This window comes from Elephantulus edwardii, unplaced genomic scaffold, assembly GCF_000299155.1.
Source record: "Elephantulus edwardii isolate Elephantulus edwardi_28Jun2011 unplaced genomic scaffold, EleEdw1.0 scaffold00471, whole genome shotgun sequence".
Lineage (NCBI taxonomy): Eukaryota > Metazoa > Chordata > Mammalia > Macroscelidea > Macroscelididae > Elephantulus > Elephantulus edwardii.
In genome coordinates this window covers 577,193-592,471 of record NW_006400221.1, presented here as the reverse complement: position 1 = coordinate 592,471, position 15,279 = coordinate 577,193, and the positions used below count along the sequence as shown (strand labels likewise).

The 15,279-nt window shown below is 37.7% G+C and overlaps 1 protein-coding gene across 1 annotated transcript in view; it reads right to left on the bottom strand.

Moving 5' to 3' along the window:
• LOC102863247 (cytochrome P450 4X1-like) overlaps positions 1–15,279 on the bottom strand; it is a 102,770-nt gene that overhangs the window by 66,440 nt on the left and 21,051 nt on the right. Inside the window, exon 2 of the mRNA XM_006902914.1 lies at positions 3,596–3,737. Coding sequence (XP_006902976.1) covers positions 3,596–3,737 — 142 coding nt within the window. The remainder of the gene's footprint in view (positions 1–3,595; positions 3,738–15,279) is intronic.

Below are 15,279 nucleotides of genomic sequence, written 5' to 3'. Positions count from 1 at the left end.
CTAGCAGCATGAAGACTGACATGGCATAGATGGTGTCAGGGTCTTCAGCACTGGTGAGAAGCCACACATAAGGAGAAAAGTGCAACAATGAATGAGTGGAAGCCCAAAATCTCTGTAAATGTTTATGAAAATTAATAAAATATAATTATAGAAAAAAAAGGTAAATATGAAACAAATCAGAGCCAGAGGACTGCATAACATGGAGGCTTTTGAAAAGGCTATTCTGTATTATTAGGTTTACTTAAAGGCAGTGGAAAGATTAGACTGGCAGAGAAAGAGGAGTCTCTGAGACCTTGGTTCTATAAAATTAACAAAACAAAAGAATGGATATTTGTTTTTTTACTACTGTATTCTATAAAGATCCCTAGTGATGTAGTGGGTTAAGTGCTAGGCAGCTAATTGAAAGTCTGACAGTCTGAACTTATCAGGTACTCACAGAAGACAGATGAAGGAATTTGCTCTCCTATAAACATTCATAGATTCGGAAACCCAAAGAACAGTTCTATTCTATTTTATAGAGTAGTTTTGGGTTGCTATGAATTGAAATATCATCCATGAACAAAACAAAAGGTCATAGCAAAGATAGGGAGAAAGGAAAAGACTAAAATGGATGTCAAAAAAGACTAATACTTGCACTGGAATGAAAAAGAGGCCAAACTAAAGGTAAGAGAGTTGAACAGTGGATTTCAATGGGAAATTTGAGAAGATAAAATAAAGTATTGAAATGTGCAAGAAGCTGGTGCTTGAAAAACAAAGGGAAGAGCACGGTCGGCATCTGTCAGGTTCAAAAAACTGAACAACAAATTCAAGCCTCCACTCGCAACACTGAAGGATTCCATAGGCACAATATTAAATGATACAGAGAGCATCACAAGTAGATGGAAGGTATACTCAGAGTTATTACATTAAAAAAACATGCTGACACAGAATCATTTCAGGAAGTAGCATATGATCATAACCCAGTGGTATTAGAGGAAAAGTCCTGCAAGCTGCCCAAAGACATTGGCAAAAATTAAATCCCCAGGAATTGATGGGACCAATTGATGTGGTTCAGGAAACAGATGTAACCCTGAATGTGTTCACTGGTCTCTGGCAAGAAATTCGAAAGTTATCCAACTAACTGACTGGAAGAGATCTGTATTCATTCTCATTCTCAAAAAAGGTTATCCAAGATAATGGTAAATTACCAAACTGTATCATTAAATTATCAAACTGTATCATTAATATCACATGCAAGTAATATATTTCTAATGATTATTTAAAAATCAACTGTCATTGACAAAAAACTCCAAGACACTCAATCCAAATTCAGAAAAGACTGTGGCACAAGGGATATCACTGGTGATGTCAGATTGATCTTGGTTGAAAGCAGAAAATACCAGAAAGATGTTTACTTGTGTTTTATTGATTATGCAAAGGCATTTGACTGTGTGGATCATAACAAATTAACAAATTATGGCTAACACTGAGAAGCATGATGGCTAACACTGAGAAGAATGGGAATCACATAATATATAATTGTGTGCATGTGAAACCTCTACATAGACCAAGAAACAGGTGTTTGAATGGAATAAGGGAATACTGCATTATTTAAAATCAGGAAAGGTATCAATTAGGGTTGTATACTTTCTCTCTATTTAATAAATTTGTATGTTGAGCAAATCATTCAGGAACCTGGACTATGTGAAGAAGAATGTGACATCAGGAATGGTGGAAAATGCATCAACAACCTGCATTATGCATATGACACAACTTTGCTTGCTGAAAGTTCAAAAGACTCGAAGCACTTAGTTCAGAAAATCAAAGACTACAGCCTTCAATATGGCTTACACCTCAATGTCAGGAAAACAAAAATCCTCACCAATGGACCAATAGACAATATCATGAAAAATGGAGAAAATATTGAAGTTATCAAGAATTTAATTTTACTTGGATCAACACTCATGGCAGCAGCAGTCGAGATCAAAAGATGAGTTACATTGGAACGTCTTTTGTCAAGGACCTCTCCAAAATTCTAAAAACAAGGATGCCAGTTTAATAATTAAGATGCATCTGATGCAAGCCATGGTCTTTTCAACTGCTTGCTATGCATCTGAAATTCATTAGACAATCAATAAAGAAAACTGAAGAATAAATGTCTTTGTATTTTCGTATTGTTGAAGATTATTGAATAGACCATGGACTGTCAAAAGAACAAGCAAGTCTGACTCAAAGAAAGTGCAACGAGGGTACCCCTGAAGGGCAAGGATGGAGAAACGTCACCTCATTTTAGGAATATTCTAAGGAGGAATCAATTCTTCAGCAAGACATCATGCAGAAAAGGACAGAAGGTAAGAAAAAGATAGGAACAAGTTTATTTTGACAGATGGAATAACACAGTGACTAGCACAATGGGTTTGTGCATGACAGAAATTGTAAGGATGGTGCAGGATAGGACAAGATTCAGATCCATTGTTCACAGGGTAGTTATGAGTTGTAGTTGACTCGACAGCACCTAATAACAAATGAGTTAGAATCAATGGGACACAGTGGTTGTATAATAGTTCATCTATGGAAAAGTATTGAGTGAGAAAATATTTCTCAAGTATATTCTCTTCTTTTGCACACAGCCTCCAGTGTTGTTTGTTGGTGTGTTCACTGAGTTGGAACTAATTAAGAGGCCAAAACCAGACCTTTCAATTTTTGTTTTCCTAATGTTGAGAGAACATTAACATAGAGAGAGAGATCAGCTGGCCCAGTGGACAGAAAGCGATGCTATCAAGTTGGGTGACTTTTAATCCGCAGCCCTCAGGCCTGTTTTTCATTGTTTTTGTTCAGACATTCCTCTAGGTGGTAGAGCCCTGGGGTACAAGTTGCTGTACAGAGGTAACTTGTGGTTGCTGTGAGGCTGAACACTGTGACACTGATTTGTCCAAGGTGCTCATGGTTGGTTACCCAATGTGGACAGAGAGTGGGGTGGAGCTCCCCTATTAAAACAAGCTTGGTAGGAGGAGTGGCATCCACTTCCATAATAGCTTGCCTCTGGAAACCCTATGAACCTAGAGAGAGGATGAAAGACACCCAAGCGTTGAGGACGCTCCTTCATAGGGTCACTACGGCACTTAACAACAACAACAACAACATATTCTCTTTTAGGGTGTAAAGGAATATAGTTAAGAAATATGCAGAAAAATAAAAATAAAATTTATACCATAGTAAAGATGTTAGACTGATAAACTACCAATCTAGCATTCAAGTTTACAGACTGAACCAGCAGAAGAACTACTCTTGACTTCCTCTAAAGAAATACACATAAGAACAAAAACATAGCTGGGGATTATTGTTAATAAGTGAAACCCCACAAAATAATGGAAGTACTTGAAAATCTGGCCATGGTCCACTCAACTCTAAGGGGAGTCCTGAAGTAGATAAGGAATTATGGAAGATATAGGAATCCCCTTTAATAATTGCAGAAAATATTCTCATATTTTCTTCAGGGTCTCTGAAAGGCCTGCTACCCATCTTTGCTTCCAGAGTCATCTGTGTCATTTAGAATTTTGCCTGTGTACTTTGGGCATATCATCCCTAGGATATGGAGATTTGGTGTTTTTCTTACCTGTTCTGCTCAGAAAGATCTTTGCATAGTCTGGATCATAGATATAGAAAAATGCCTGAAAGGGTCCAACCCATCGAGGGAAGGCACAGGGATATTTTTCTACAAGCTGTTCAAGTTTCTCCATCTCATCTTCTTGAAAAAACTGTAATGAGAAAAGTAAAGACTTAGAAAAGTCTTTCAGTCTGGAAACTTAACTCTTTCGATAGTTGCAAGTTGGAGCTCAGGGCCTGGATATTGTCTTATTGGAAGAGGGATCCTGATCCTTCCCTAGAACTGGATGAATACCATTTATTTGGGATTACTATGCTAGTATGTGTTTTTCTTTTTAGGTGTGTTTTTCTGAATAAACCTAGTGTACATATATTCTCAGTATAAAAATATTTTGTCCTCTAAGATTGGTCACCTGGACTTAGCTAACAATCAACTGTGGGCTGGAAACCTCTTGTTTAAGTCAATCAGGACCTGGTGGGTTGGATTTTTTTATTTAAAAATTCATTTGGTCCCTGATCAAATCTCTAGTTTGGAGGTTCCTGTATGAAGCAGTTGGATTCTGGAGGGAAGGTTCTCTTAATTTAGTCAAAAGTTGGGTGTAAACTGTTTTGGTTTTGTTTATTTTGTTTACAATCATGTGTGAGCTGAATAGTCTTTGGATTTGGCTGTGTGCTGGAAGCCTCTTGTTTAAGGAAGTCAGGACCTGGTGGGAAGGCCTTCGAATTTAAAAGTCAGTTGGGCCCTTGGCCTGGTATTAATTGTATTTGGGAAGAACATTGTTCTAAGGGATATAGCACTGGTCTGTCAGTTTGCTGTGCTGAGATAACTTGGGGCTGCTTTGATACTGAATGCAATGCCACTGGTATGTCAAATGTCATAATAGCTCCCAGATGAAGACAGGCTTGGAAGCAGGATTGGCATCCACTTCTTAAACAACAAGCCTTTCACAACTCTATGAACATTAGAGAAATGAAGATAATTATAGAACAAGGTTCAGATATTTTGTTCATAAGGTTGCTGTGAGTCATACTCAATGGCATTTAACAACAATGCAAAGCCTCTGTTGGATGATACATACTCTGAATTATTTTCCAAATAGATGTGAAGTGAGTTGAATTATTTACATTCCTAAGTCCTGTCTACCAACATCAAATATTTAGATTAGAAGTATGGTCTAGAGGCAAAAAAAAATTATTTTTCCAAGGAAGAACTCTAACTACCTATTTGGTTTTCAATTGCTTCCTATGCATCTGAAAGTTTGACAATTAATAAGGAACACTGAAGAAGAATCAATGTTTTTGAATTGTGGTGTTGATGAAGATTATTGAATATACCAAGGGCTGCCAAAATAATAGACAAATCTGTCTTGAAGGAAGTGCAACTTGAGTGATCTTAGAGGCAAGGATGGTGAGACTTTGACTCATTTGCTTTGGGCATATTTTTAGGAGGAATCTGTTTTGGAGAGATGTTATGTCGGCAAAGGTACAAAGTGAAAGAAAGAAATGAAGATCTTTTAAGAGATGGATTGGGTGAGTTTTGAGTTTTTAAGTATTTGTCTATTTCCTCTAGCTTTTCACTCAATACTGTGAAAAAATGAGAATTGTACAAACATCTATCTACAAGTTCAATGTAATCTCTTTACAGATACCACTTCCATTTTTTAATGAGATGGCAATTTCCAATTTTGTCTGGAATGGAAAGAGACCCTGAATAAGCAAAGCAGTACTTAAAAAAAACAAGATAGAAGCCATTACACTCCCTAATCTTAAATTCGACTACACACCCATAATTATCAAGACAGTATGTCACTGGTACAGCAGAGAAATACAGAACAATGAAATACAATCAAGAACCCAGAAACCAACTCATCTACCTATGGTCAACTGATCTTTGACAAGCAGATGAAATCAGTTAAGTAGGGGAATGACAGTCTTTTTGACAAATAGTACTGGAAAAATTAGAAAACAATCTGCAGAAAACGGAAGCAAGACCCACACTTCACACCATACACAACCATCTCAAGATGGATCAGGGATCCAGGAGTAAAACAAAAAACTATAAAGAAAACAGGGCCATGATGCAGACAGATACATGCACACCCATATTTACTGCAGACTTATTCACAATAGCAAAGAGATGGATGACATGCTGAGTGAAATTTCTCAACACAAAAGGACAAATATTGCATATGACCACCTATAAAAATAGAATTGACATGGGGAAGTAAGAGTAGGGAATAGATGACTGGACATTGTGGATATGGAGATTAACAATCTGGAACAACAGTGTCACAGATGAGAGCCACAGACAGGCAAGGGAGTAGAGAGGAAGCTCCCACTCACTTGCTTTAAGTGTGGATCTGAAGGACACTTGGCCAAAGGTGGCCCACATCAGGTCCTTGTGGCTGAGAGGACTGACAGGCCCCAGCTCCCAGCTGGAAACAAAGGAGGACGCTTCAATGATTTAGATTCTCCCAGAAGAGCTGTGGATGAGCATTAACATTACTGGTAAGTATATTCATTTTCTCCTGGATACAAGAGCCTACTATTTGGTCCTAAAAGCCTTCTGAAGTCCCAACTCTTCTATTTCTTAGTTGTTGGAATTGACTGAAAATCTCATAAGCAGTTCCTTACTTCACCTCTGCCTTGCATGCAGACTTCCAAGCTGTAAAACAACCCAGTGGTAGATGTAATTTGGTCCAGGACTTAAGAACAATAAATGACATAGTTGAGCCTCTACATCTTGTGGTTCCTAACCTTTATACTATAATAGACAAAGTGCTAATCAATAGGCCTTTTCTTTTAAGAACTACCTTCCCTCTGTAACTTGATTTGTGCCACTGTTAGAACCTCTACTTGGATTATTATTGGTCTTAATGTTCTTTTAACTTGTTAGTTAAATTTGTGTCTTCTAGGCTGCAACAGTTCCATGATACATCTTCAAGGATATGAGCATGTATGGCTAAGCACAATTAATAAAAAACAAACAAACAAAAAAAAAACCTATCTGGAACAAGACATGCATTATATAGTGAATTGGGGAAGGGGGAGGGAGTAAAATGTTTACCAATTAATAAGTGAATGTCTATCCTTTCTATACTAAAACTACATTAATAAAAGATTTTTAAAAAATAAGGCTACAAATAATTGAAACATAAAAAGTTGGAATTATAAATCTAGAAAAATGGAAAGTTGTAAAAAAAGTAAATGGAAAGCATAAAGATCAACATCCTAGGCATCAGTAAGCAAAATGGACTGGCATGGCCACTTTGAATTAGACAATCATAGGATTATGTCAGGAATGAAAAATTGAGTAAGAATAGTATTGCATTCATAGTAAAAAAGACCATTTCAAGATCTATCCTGAAGTACAATATTGTGAATGAAGGAATATTATCCATACACATACAAAGACCTGTTAACATAACTATAGTTTTAAGGGTTTGTTGTCTTCCCTAGTCATTGACTTTGACTGTGCAGTATGTGGATAGGCAGGAATATGCAAAAAAGATCTATTTGTCTATCCACAAATGGATTGGCTGACCTCACTACTAAATCGAGTAAATTCAGCAGCAGACATTGAGAATCTCAGCAGCAGCAAAAAAGAAGCAGTGCACACCCTTCAGGTCTAGTTCTTCTTGCTCTATTCAGACTACAGAAGAGCAGCAACAAATGCAGCAGAGAACCAGAGACCTGACATAAACTTAGGACTGTAACCCTGGGAAACCAGAGCTAAGAGACTTTTCCCAAGTTTCTTGGATGACTGATAGAGAACCATAATTGGTAGGACTAAGGTTTTTGTAACACTGGCCTAAAGTCATAAAGCTGCAGGCTAAGGAGCCTGTGAGCACACGTTGGAACCTACCCAAAGTGATTCTATCTGCTACCAACCTGAATTATAGCCTTTTGATTTATCCAATATGATTCTTCGTGGTATGTGAGCTATTGCATTGGATTTTGGACCCAATAGAGCCATAAGATTGGTGTTGGAATGAGTAGAAAGAGCTGTAGCCACATGGGGGGACATGTCTGACCTCACAGGAATTGGTTTTGTATTGCAGATGTTCTATGTGGGAGCAGTTCACTGATGTGGAGTTGGTAAAGGTCAGATATGACTATCCCTACATGGCCCTTACTCTTTTTGTAATAGCTGTTATTAAAATATAGGTTCCAAAAACTAAAGGCAAAGATGAGCAAACAAGCAAAGTATTACCAATTCATGCAGTCTGAAATCAATTGAACACGTAGTCAAGATTCATTAATAATATCTGGTGATATTAAAAGTTGGAAACAAAGAAGAAAGATTTGTAGTTGCAAATTATGGAGTTGGTGATAGAAATGAGGCTGGAGATCAAAGAATTGATCAATGACTTACTCATTGCAAATACCTTTCTAAAAAATACAAAGGGTGACTATACAGCTGATGAATCTCAGCTGATGAACTGCACAGGAATCAGACTGAATATATCTGTAGAAAGAGTCTCTGGAGAAGCTCCATACCAGCATTCAAAAGCAGACCAGGCTCTTCTTGCAAGACACTCCTCTCAAAAGACACCCTCACCAGGGGTGTGGGGGGGCCTTACTATCATTCTGCTGGAAGATGCCGAGGCCTGTGTGGCATAGTTGGCCCAGGAGCGTATTCCAGCCACCACTTCCCCAGCATCTACTAAAGGCTACAGCCCAGCCAAGGCCTGCTCACATTCTGGCCAGTAATAGAACTACTGCCTGCTGGGTTGAAAGCATGTAATTTCAGTGTGATCTAGACTACAATCCCACCCAAAGCCCTAGACTGCTGTCCCCACTGCCTGGAAACCCTGCTACCCCACCACCTGGAGATACCATTACTCTACCACCTGGAGAACAGTCAGTTACCACCTCCACTGTCCAGAGCCGGGAGCACCAATATCACAGGTATTTTGGCCTTAAACACTGATGCCTAGTTACATCATGTGGGATTTCTTAATCTCAAGCAGAAGAGACTGGGTGGAGCCACAGTTTCTGGAGGCAAACAATCATCCAGCTTCAGGCTGACTGTTGTTCTCAAGAGTCAAGCAACAATATACAAACCCTTCACAAAACATTCCTATAGCCTGGGTCATTATATAGTTACAACAACCTAACATCTACTAAGAAAAGACTCCCATAATGTCAAGAACAACAACCTAACATCTACTAAGAAAAGACTCCCATAATGTCAAGAAAGTAGCAGACTGCCTCAGTCATCATGAAAACACAAAATAACCCTTCTCTTAAAAAGTAGACCCAATGAATACCCAGATAGAGAGAACCAGAAGAAATATATTGATGTGGAGTTATTTGAACAGCCACAAAAGAAGATGCAAATGATAGATAAAACAATAGAAGCCATTAAGAGAGCAAATACCCCAGAGACAAGAATCAAGCAAGTTGAATAGCTATGGAAGAAAATGGAAAAAAAAGGAATAAAAAATTGATGGTATAGATAAAGAGCTACAAGAACATTAAAAATCATCACAAGACAGAGAGGGTACAGCCAACAAAGTACTGGAAAAAAACAGAAAAACATGAAAATGCAATTGAGAATATTAAGACAGAAATGGCAGAAGTGTCCAACATGCTGGTGGGACAAAAAAAAGTAGATCTGAAGAAATACAACAGAGAATCAGTGAGATGAAAGTCAAGAGCCTCATTGGAAACATACTAGAAGAAAAATCAAAGATGAGATGTAAAGAAAGTGAAGAAAACATTAGAATTGTGAGGGATGACATAGAAAGGAACAACATATGTATGACTGGAATTCCAGAACATAGGAGAGACAGGGATATCACTGAGAAAATGATGGAAGAAATACTAGAAAACAACTCCCCTGGGATTTTTAAGAATGAAGAAATCCACATTCAAAAAGAAGAAGCACAGTGAATACCAACTAGACTAGACCCAAAAAGAAAAAAAAAACCATTAAGATATATCACAGTCAAATTCTCCAAATTAAAAGATAAGGATAGAATACCAAAAGCAGCCAAAAAAAAATCACCTACAAAACAGAAATTAGTTTAAGTTCTAATTTCTCAGTGGCAACTATGTTAGCTAGAAGACAATACGATGTCTTAGATGAAAAGTTGAAGGAAAACAATTTGAAGCCAATGATCCTATACCAGGCAAAGCTTTTCATCAAATACAAAAGAGAAATTAGATCCTTTGCAGAAAAGAAGAAAGTTCAATAATTTGTGAAAACAAGCCCAAAACTACAAAAAATGTTAAGTGAAGTCTTTCACATGGAGATCCCAAAGAAGAGTGGATGGACCATAGTAACCAGAAACAAAAGAAAAAGAAACACAGCAAAATGGCAATGGTAAAACCTGGCCTGAAAATAATCACACTTAATGTGAATGTATGAAATGTGCCAATCAAGAGAAAAAGAGTTGCAAAATGTATTAAAAACAAAGCCCATCACTGTGTTTCCTACAAGAGACATATCTGAAAAATGGAAAGACAGACTCAAAATCACAGGCTGGGGGGAAAAAATAATACCAAGCAAATGACAACCACAAAAAAGCAGGAGTGGCAATATTAATCTTTGATAAAACAGACTTCAGAATGAAAACCACCATAAATGATAAGGAAGGGCATTACATATTGATTAAAAGCACATTAGATCAAGAAGACATAACCTTGTTTAAAATTTGTGCACCAAATAATAGATCGGCAAAATGCAACACCACAATAGTGGTAGGAGACATCAACACACCACTATCACCAAAGAATAGGTCAACTCAAAAGAAAATGAGCAAAGATGTGTATCTAAAATATACAATTAGCCAACTTGACCTTGTGGATATATTCAGTGTACTTCACCCAAACAAAACTCAACTCACTTTTTTTTCTCAAGTATACATGGTACATTCCCCAGAATCAATCACATATTAGAGTATAAAGAAAGTCTCAACAAATTAAAAAACATTGAAACAAAACAAAGTATCCTTTCAGATAAAAATGTCATAAAACTAGACATAAATCACAGGAGAGTAAAGCTTACAAAACCACCCATGTGGAAGCTGAATAACTCTCTGCTAGAACCTGACTGGGTTTATTGTTGTTGTTTTTATGTGCCATCAAGTAGCTTGTGACTCATAGCGACCCTAAGTACAAGAGCCCTAAACGCCGTTCTATCCTGTGCCAACCTCCCCATCTCACTCATTGCCACCACTCCACTCACAGAATCGATCCATCTCATCAAGGTCTTCCTCTCCTGCGCCATTCCTCCACTCTCCCAAACATGATGTCCCTTTCCAAGGACCAGTCCCTCCTTGCAATATGTCCAAAGTATGTCAGATGAAGCTTCAGAATCCTTGACTCCAAGGAGCATTCTGGCTTCACCCTCTCCAGGACAAACCTGTTTGTTCTCCTAGCAGTCCATGGTATAGTCAACACTCTTCTCCAGCACCACAGCTCAAAGGCATTAATTCTCTTTCTATTATCCCTATTCATTGTCCAACTCTTCAATGCATAGCATGTAACTGCAAAGACTATAGCCTGGATCAGGCACACCTTAGTCTCCGGCCTGACACTGTTGCTCTTCAGTACTCTCGAGAAGTCCCTCACAGCTGACTTTCCCAATGCAAACCAAAAGTGTTGACTGTGGAACCAACTAAACTAAAACTGTTAACTATCTCAATCTCCTCACCATCCACAGTGATGCTGCCATTTGGCCCAGTGGTGAGAATCTTTGTTTTCTTGATGTTGAGCTTCAATCCATATTGAAGACTGCAGTCCTTGACCTTCTGCAGCAAGTGCTTCAGGTCCTCCTCAGTTTCAGCAAGCAGCATTGTGTCATCCACATAACACAGGTTGTTGATGGTTATAAAAGAAATAAAAAATGAAATTTAAAAAGTTCCTTGAAACAAATGAACATGAAAATACAACATATCAAAATCTCTGGGATTCAGTTAAGGCAGTTCTTAGGGAGCAGTTAATAGTAATAGACACAAGCATTGAAAAGGAAGAAAGAAGAAAAGTCAATGATTTAATTAAAAACCTTCATTAATTAGGAAAAGAACAACAATCTAATCCTATAGTCTCTAGAAAAAGGAAATTATAAGGACAGGAGCTGAAATCAATGAGATAGAGAACAGAAAAACTATTGACACCATCAATAAGACCAGGAGCTGTTTTTTCGAAAGGGTCAATAAAATTGATAAACCACTGGCAAACTTAACAAAACGGGGGAAAAAAGAGAAGACACAGATAACTTAAGAAATTATAGAGGTGACATCACCACCGAACCAGATGAAATTAAATCTATAATACTGAAATACTATGAAAAACTATAATAAATTTGGAAACCTACAGGAAATGCACAAATTCCTTGAAACTCATAGTTGTAAAAATCCTAGCTAATAGAATCCAAAAGTACATAAAAAAAACCAATTCATCATGACCAAGTGGGATTCAAAGTAAGTATGCAAAGAACATTCAACATAAGAAAAACATCAACATAATTTACCATATTAACAAAGAAAATAACAAGAACCCTAAGATCTTTGCAATTGATGCAGAAAAGGCATTTGACAAAATCCAACACTCCTTCCTGATAAAGACACTCTACACAATTGGGATAGAAGGGAATTTCCTCAGCAAAGTGAAAAGTATACATGCAAAACCAAAAGCCAACATCATTCTGAATGAAGAAAGACTAAAAGCATTTTCCTTGTGAACAGAGACCAGACAAGAATGCCCACTGTCATCATTTCTATTCAATATTGTATTGGTAGTGCTTGCCAGGGCAATATGACAAGAGAAGAAAATAAAAGGCATAGATATCAGGAAAGAGATGGTTAAATTATTGTTATATACAGAGGATATAGTACACAGAAAACCCAAAGATTCAACAAAAAAATCTGTTAGCATTAGTAGATCAATTTAGCAGAGTGGCAGGATATAAGATCGAGATACAAAAATCAGTGGGATTCCTCTTCAGTAACAAAGAGAAAGAGAAGGAAACCAAGAAAGAAATACCATATACAATAGCCAACCACAAACTGAGACTCTTGGGAGTAAACCTAACTAGAGAAAAAAAAAAGACTTGTACAACAACAACAACAAAAAAAATCTACAGAACTTTTCTGTGAGATACTAAGCAAAGACCTAAATAAATGGAAAAATATGTCCTGTTCATGGATGTTGTTGTTGTTGTTGTGTTCCACTGAGTCACTTGCAACTCATAGTGCCTCTATGTACAACAGCTCTGAATCCTGCTCTATCTAGAGCCAATTTCATCATCTCTGACATACCTATTCCCATCATCTCAGTAACTGAGTCAATCCATCTCACCTAGGATGTTTCTCTCTTGTGCTGTCCATCCACCCTCCCAAGCATGATGTCTCTTTACAAGGACTGGTCCCTCCTTTAAACATGCCCAAAGTTTGTCAGATGAAGCTACAGAATCCTTGCCTCCAAGGAGAAGCCTGGCTTTACCCTCTCCAGGATGAACCTGTTTGTTCTCCTAGCAGTCCATGGTATAGTCAATATCCTTCTCCAGCACCACAGCGCAAAGGCATCAGCTCTCGTTCTATCATCTCTACTCATTTTCCAGCTTCTGGATGCATAGCAAGTAATTGCAAACATGGCCTGGATCATGCTCACGTTAGTCTCTAGACTGACATCGTTGCTCTTCAGTACTTTGGAGAGGTCCCTGACAGCACACTTTTCCAATGCAATTCGTCTTTTGGCTTCCTGCCTGCTGGTATTAAAAGTGTTGATTGTGGAGCCAAGCAAATTGAAGCTGTTCACAATGTTCATGGATAGGAAGACTCAATATAGTGAAAATTACAATCCTACCAAAAGCAATGTACATGTTTGATGCAATTCCAATACAGATACCAAGTTAATTTTTCAAGGAGATTGAAAGGAAAATTGTCAAGTTCATTTGGAGGGGCAAGAGGCCCTGAATAAGCATAGCTCTTCTGAAAAACAAAAATTAAGTGGAAGGCATAGATCTCCCTGACCTCAAAACCTACTACACAGCAGTAGTCACCAAAACAGCATGATACTGGGAAAATGACAGGCACATAGACCAATGGAACAGAATTGAGAACCTAGAAATGGATTCGGCGATCTACAGTCAACTGATATTCAACAAGAAAGTAAAACCTATTAAATGGGGAAATGATGACCTCTTCAAAAAATGGTGTTGGCAAAACTGGACTGCTACCTCCAGAAAGGTGAAACAGGATTCACATCTCAAACTGTACACAAAAATAAACTCAAAAGGCCTAGTCTATGGTGTAAATGGACTGCCAAATACAGCCAGAAATGCATAATCTGAACAGGATAAAACTGATGAATGGGACCTTTTAAAGATTAAATCTCTGTGCACATCAAAAAACTTTTTCTAACACAGTAAATGAAAGACAACTTATTGGGGGAAAAAACATTTGACAATAACATTTCAGACAAGGCTCTCATATCAAAAGTTTACAGAATCCTCCAGGGTCTTCACAAGAAAAAGACTGATAACACAATTACAAAATGAGCAAAAGACATGGAAAGAATTTTCACAGAGGAAACTATTTGTATGGCCAAGAGACACATGAAGAAATGCTCAAAATCACTGCCAGTAAGAGAAATGTATCTCAAAATCACAATGAGCTACCTCACCCAGTAGCAGTGTCAAAGTTTAACAGGACAGCAAGTCATAAACGTTAGGAAGAAAGTGGTGAGATAGGAACTCTTATACATTGTTGGTGGGGCTGTAAAATGGTACAACCACTCTAGAAGGAAGTTTGGTGCTTCCTCGAAAAGCTGAATATAAAAACAACAGAGCATTTCTGATAAAACAGAAAACCTAAAGACATGGAAAAATGTGCCCTGTTCATGGATAGGAAGACTCAGTATCATGAAAATGACAATCCTACCAAAAGCAATCTACATGTTCAACAAAATTCCAATCCAGATACCAAATTCATTTTTCAAAGAGATTGAAAGGGAAATTGTCAAATTTATTTGGAAAAGCAAGAGACCCTGAATAAGCAAAACCCTTCTGAGAAACAAAAATGAGGTGGAAGGCACAAAACTTCCTGACATCAAAACCTACTACACAGCAATAGTAACTAAAACAGCATGGTATTGGTACAATGAGAGACACAAAGACAAACAGAATTGAGAACCCAGAAATAGATCCAACTAACTATGGTCAACTGATACTCAACAAAGAAATCAAAGCTATCAAATGGGAAAATGACTACCTCTTCAACAAATGGTGAAACTAGACTTCCACCTGTACAAACTGAAACAGAATCCACATCTCACACCATAAGCAAAAATCAACTCAAAATGGATCAGAAACCAGGGAATAAAGCAGAAAACTGTAACGTTCATAGGAGACAAACTGGGATCAAGCTTAGAGGGCCTAGTCTGTGGTATAAAGGGACTCCCAAATACTGCCTGAAATGCACAGTCTGAGGAGGATAAATTTGATGAATGGGACCTTGTGAAGATTAAATCCCTGCTTTTCCAACAGGGTGAAAAGAAAACCCACTGACTGGCAACAAACTCAGCTCAGATAAACCAGCTCAGACAAGAGTCTCATAAAAAAGGTTTATACATAAAACAATTATGAGATATCATCTCACCCCAGTCAGAATTGCAAAATTTAACAGAACAGCAAGCAACAAATGCTGGCAAGGTTGTGGAGAAACTGGAACCCTTATTCACTGT